The 6,172-nt window shown below is 36.2% G+C and overlaps 1 protein-coding gene across 1 annotated transcript in view; it reads right to left on the bottom strand.

Moving 5' to 3' along the window:
* TFEC (transcription factor EC) overlaps window positions 1-5,679 on the bottom strand; it is a 100,464-nt gene extending 94,785 nt beyond the window's left edge. Inside the window, exon 1 of the mRNA XM_007504175.3 lies at window positions 5,511-5,679. Coding sequence (XP_007504237.2) covers window positions 5,511-5,567 — 57 coding nt within the window. The 5' untranslated portion in view covers window positions 5,568-5,679. The remainder of the gene's footprint in view (window positions 1-5,510) is intronic.
* Between the last annotated feature and the right edge of the window lie 493 nt (window positions 5,680-6,172).

A 6,172-nucleotide genomic window follows, 5' to 3' on the forward strand; every position in this document is an offset into this window, starting at 1 on the left:
CCTAGGAAAATTATTTACTTAGCAATTCCAATTAGGCCACAAGCTAGACAGACTAGCTGATGGAAGCAAAGATTTGGTATTTAATTTATAAATGTGGATGAATTGTTATTGGGTAAAGGGTTTAAGAGTTTAATGACTTTCATGGATGGCCTATGAGCCAGCACCTGGGGAAGTGAAGGAAGTGGTGATACCCGAGTGTTGGTAGGGAGATGTAATCACCCTCTTGGTCAAGGACAAATGGAGCAGGAGGAGATCACTCTAATTATTAGAAGGTTACTATAACAATCCAGGTTGGGAGAAGAAGGGTCTACACTAGGTTGGTGGCCATGTGAGTGGAAAGAAGGTATATACAAGAAATGTTATGAAATTGTAAATGACAAGATTTGGAAATGCATTGGTGAATGTGGTATGAATGGGGATGAGGGCTTGAGAATGAAGTTTTACACTGGGGAGGATGGATAAGAGGGAAGATGGTGGTGCTGTTGACCGTAATAGAGAAGTTGGTAAGAGGGGAAAGTTTAAGGAGAAAGATTAATGTGTTTTGCTTTAAATTTGTGGAACTTCAAATGACTATGGGATGATCAGTATGAGATACCCAAAAGACAAGTGATGAAGGCTCTAGGAAATCATTTGCTAAGAGAAGATAACTAAACCCACTGAAAGCTGATGAGATACTCAAATGACAAAGTCAAGAGGGAAAAGAAAAGTCCAAGAATTAAGCCAGGAGCTACACAAACAGTGGACATGACATGAATAAAAAGAATATGAAAAAATATAAGAACAATAAAGGAAGGCAAAAGTAAACATATCTTCGTTAGTTATCCAAGTAATTGTCTCCATCTGACCTAATGAAGATAGACAATCAGGAAGGAACCTTAGTCTTTTCTCAGAGATGAAGGCACTGGAAAAGTTCATTTCCAATTGCCCTACAGCTATACTCAGGTCTTTATATGTTCTACAATTGTGGTTTAAGACAGCTGTGTTAGAAGTGTCCTGTGACACCTTGAGCATCATCACATCCCAAAGGCTGCAGGAAAGGGGAGGAGGGTTATGCTTGGCATTTGACCAATAAATCCCACAGGTTTCCTGTTGGGTATCATGGCAGTTCGCAGAAGAAAAAAACAAAACCAAAACTTTTTCAAACATCTTGGAGAGCCAGACTTTATCACTTCTTCTAGGCTTTTCCCTTCCCCACTAGAAGCTATTTCAACTGTTAATATCATCAGGAAAACCCAAACTTATTCATAATCCCATGGCAAAGCTGTGGCTCCACTGGGACTTAAAATGCTCAATTTTTGACTTCCCATTTCATGTTTGGTGACCAAGACCTAAAGAAATCCACTGCATGCCCACAATATACATTACAATTTAACCTCTGCTCAATCCACAGAATCTGAATTACTCCATGTCCAGTATAGATCTGTCTCTCTATTCCCAAGGCCATCATCTTAACAGAGAGGGTGATTTCATCTCTCCACCAACACTCATTGCCACTAATGCCTCTGGTATCACCGCTTCCTCCATTTCCCCCAGGTGCTGGCTCAGAGGCCATCCATGAAAGTCATTAAACTCTTAAAGTTGATGTTAGGCAGAAAGATGATCCATTGGATAAAATGTGGAATGTCAAGTTAGGAAATCAAATTCTACCTCAAGTCCCATCAGCTTTCTTGAGCAATAGTTCACTCATCTGCAAAAGTAGGAATAATAGAAGGAATTTATTCCCATTGGGTTGTTGTTAGGATGTAAAGAGATAGTAATCCGAAAAGGTGCTGAGCTAAGGTCTATACCAAGAGAATAACATTGATCCACACCTTGTTCTCCACAAGGTTATATTCTCAGTAAGGTGCATAACAGAGACTCTAAAATATGTGTTTGTTAATGATTGCTGGACTAAGATAATAAAATTCAGGGACAGGAAGTAAGAAGGTGAAGACTTTTGGGGAGAATAGCAGAGAAAGAAGCACATACACATCTGACTTCTTGGTCCCTCTCTATCCCTAACCTCCCAAACCCCATCAAGGTTGGGGAAGTGGCCAAAGCCTGGAAGAAAGGAAAGCAAAGAAAACCCAGGGATAACTACTCCAATAACTATTTGTATGGCAAGGCAATCTAAATTCCAACTAGCAGGGGAAAATCCTTATCATCATTATCATAGTTAGCATTTATATAGTAGTTTAAGTTTGCAAATTCCTTTACAAATCATGCCATTTTATTCTCATAACCCTGGGAGGTAGATAAGCTTTATTTTACAGATGAGGAAACAGAAACAGAGGTTCAGTGACTCATTCAGGGTTCCACAGAAAACAAACATCATAGGCTGGGTTTGAACTCAGATCTTCCTAACAGAGGGACTAGCACTCTTATTTCTTTAATTATACTAATGCCTATTATCACTTCATACTGTTTTTTAGCCTCAACTACTGCCCTTAGTTTAATTTAATTTTTCCCTTTTTTTTCAAAGTAAGGAAAGATGAGAAAGAGAGCAATTAATGAAATTTTAGGATCATTAAATTAAATTCCCTGCTGTTTTCTTATAGCAATTAATTTTTTTTAAAGCATTGCCTCAGGATACTTAATCCATTCTTAAAATTTTTACAACTAAAGAGATTCTACAATTTACCTTAAGTTATTTCAATATTTCAACAACTCAGTCATTTGAAAAACTCCCCTAATGATGAACAAAAACTGTCTTTCATACATTTCATAACTTTCTTCTACCTTTGTTATGACAGAAAGGAACTGACAATTTCTTCCACCACCATATAATGAATTTTATCCAAGGCCTCTTCAGGCTAGAGGGAATCTATGCCCTCTCCCAAAGACACCTGCTTCACTCCCAGCTTTCAAATTTGACTGATGATAAACTCTCAGAGACAGTATTGATGCTATTTTGGATTTCATCAAAGAGATTAAATTCCTTGACTTTCCATTGGTTCATGCCTTTTAGAGTTAAGATTCTTGCGTGTCTGTGTGTGTGTGTGTGTGTGTGTGACATGTTTGGAGTTTGCAATAATGTGGTTTTTTTTTTATTATTATCTTTCCTAAAATGAACCAGAGAACTACTGTTCCAATCTCATCTCAAAGGCCCATGTTTTCTCTACTATTGATTATTCCTATTACTTTACCAAGTGCCATTTTGTCATTCTGAAGTTAAAAGGACACATGCAAGTCTCCAGTTAAATATAAAATATATTTTTTATAAAAATATTTTTATAAAAAAATAAATATAAACATAAAAAACACGTAAATGTAATTGTTTTGCCCATTTTATAACTCATAATAGTCCCTCTAAAGGAGTCCCAAATTTCAGATGACCTTTTCTAATTGTATTTTTTTAACCATATTACATCATTTGTTTTATGACCTGTTCTTCTTTTCAATTCAATTTTTTCACTGGTGAATATTTTTCCTTTCAAAATTTGATAACTGAAATTCCCATCAGATTTAAAATAGTTTTGTATCAGGTTCAGAAAAGAATCTATTGAGGTTAATTCTTTTGGTATTGATTGCATTTTCCTTCCACACATTGTATCTGTTTTCTAAAATTATTCATAACAAATATAACCAATCCAATCCAAAGTATTTATCATGTGGTACCATGGAAAGAGAATTGACTTTGGAGTCTGAGGATCTGAGTTCAAATTCCACTTCTCAATTTTTCTACCTGTCTGACCCTAGGCAAGCCTGTATCCCCATCTATAAAATCAAAGGATGGGATTTCCAAAACCTCTGAACATTCTTTTAGCTCTAACTGTATGATTATTCTTTGAGATTAACATAGAAGAATGCTTTTGCCCCTATCTTTGCCCCACTCCTAATTGACCTTTCTTAATGAAAAATATTTGTGCCTAACTTGTTTGCTCCCACACCTAGCAACAATAGTCCTTTCCTCCAATCTTCAACTTGTGCTAGCTATATCTACCATATTCGAGTATCTTTTTTTGACCCCCCCCCCCCTTAGGTATTGAGAAAGACACAGCCAACTATTGTGCCATAGAATCAATAGTCAGGATGACTTTTAAGAATATTATTCAGCTTGTTTCATTTCTTTTTACAACCAACTCCAAGTTTCAGTTCAACAAAAGTTACTGGATTCTAGAATGATGAGATTTCCTATCCATAAAACCAAGAATAGTCAAAGCCTGAGACCCGAGAAAACCCAGACTGAAAGGCAGATGTTAGAGGCTACTTTATCCAGTAGAGAGAGTACTTGACTTGCAAAGAGGAAGGCCTGGCTTTGAAAACTCCCTGAGACAAGTGGGTCCTGCTCAAGTCATTTAACCACAGTTTTTTCCTTTGTAAAGTGGAACTAACAACACCTGTAACATTCAGCTGGTGTAATGCTAAAATGACAAAGTATTATTATAAAGCACTTTGTAAGGTTTAAAAAACTAATTATATAAATCGGTTATTAAGAGGAAATACTGATTTTACATCTATGTGAAGGTATTTTTTTGTAAAAACTGAATTGGTAGATCGGAGATCTTTTAAAAGTAACTTCTTAATAAAGGATAAAAATGTCTAACTCTTTAAAAAACAGTTTGAAGGAGTAATTTTTAATATATGAAGTCAAATTCACAATCCAAGTTCAAAGGGATTCTAAATTTTCCTGAAAAAAACCTAGAAAGACCTCTGTTTCATTTGCCTCTATTGACACAGGGGAGAGAAAACTCCTGAAGTTTCCTGTAAAGTTAGACATTCAGTGAAATCTGTAGTAAATAAATAACTAAGTCACTGAGGAGAAAAGTAACCATTACCTCAGGTTTGGACGTGAGTCTCTTTTTTAAGCCCTAAAATTAATATTTCAAATCATAATTTCTTGGGGAATAATACTATTTGAAATAGATATAATGGGCCTAGGCTTTATACAACAAAGAAGCTCCCCAACATTATCCTTTTATGCCAGCCTTATGATTTAAAAAGAAATTTATTCCTTGTGCTTTTATCATTTGTTTCCTAACCATAACATTTTAATTAAAAACTTGTTCTATGACAACAATAATCTTACTCTGAGTTAAAAGCATGTTGCTACTGTCGTTCTGTATCCTAAAGATTTTTAAAAAAATACAAATTGGTATTAAATGCTCTAGAAATTCAATCAAATAAACTTCAGGATAATACATAGGAATGAATATATAATCAAAAATTACCATCTATAAATTGCACTGCCACAAATGAAATGCCAAAGAATTTTCCCCTTTCAGAAACCAAAGACCTGTGAACACCAGAATGGAAAAAAAAAATGCTTCAATAACCAAAAATCTTAAATAGAGATCACCACATTCTTGATCATACCAAGAAACCCAAAGCTACTTACAAGATCAATTTTAAGAGAATTATAGGAAATCACAGCTTGACAACTCTAATATCCAGTTGCCTACTTGACATTCGAGATGATCTCTGAATTATAAGCAAGCCTCATATTGCAACAGAAAACAGGTATTGATTCAAATGGTCTTCATCAGTTTATTTAAAGTCCAGAAAATTAACTGGCCAGTTCAGATACCTACCGGCACTGATTGGATTTCTATCAGTGTTATCACTTCAACTAAGCAGCATCGACTCATAATCCCTGTCACCAGAACATAAGCAGCAGCATGCAAAAAGGGACAGGAGAAAGAAACAGACCACAGCTCAGGACTGGACCATGAATAATGGATAGCATGGTCTAGTTTGAATCCACTTAGTTCAGAAGAGAGAAAAGAGAAGTAGCTCATTAGGGCATTTCCTGAACCCTGGTTGGAATTTCAGTTAAGGGAGAAGAAATGACAAAGCACTTTTAAGGAGGGAGGTGGGGGACTTCCTATCTTTGTCTCCAGTGTGTTGGGGAGTGGAGAAACCATGGCCAAATGAACCCACCTAGATAGTGGTAGGGAGGCCCCAGAAGGAACTCACTGTGATCCCACGATTGCCCCATCGTTATTCCTTTTACTCAGAAAACACATTCTTGTTATCAAATTGGACTACGGTCGGTCCTGCAATCTATGACAACTCAGGGGCTTTTTCCTGTTTCCTTGCTCTCACCTGCTTGGGTTTTTAAGCTCTAGAAGTTGGATTTCCACTAAAATGATGGGTGGATGTTGAGTTTTGGCTTCCTTTTTGTTACAAAGCTTCCTCTATTTTTCCTCGTCTTTGTTTCCTTGGACCTCATTTTGTTTTCCAAGTTCTTCAA

Source organism: Monodelphis domestica, chromosome 5, assembly GCF_027887165.1.
Source record: "Monodelphis domestica isolate mMonDom1 chromosome 5, mMonDom1.pri, whole genome shotgun sequence".
Taxonomy (NCBI): domain Eukaryota; kingdom Metazoa; phylum Chordata; class Mammalia; order Didelphimorphia; family Didelphidae; genus Monodelphis; species Monodelphis domestica.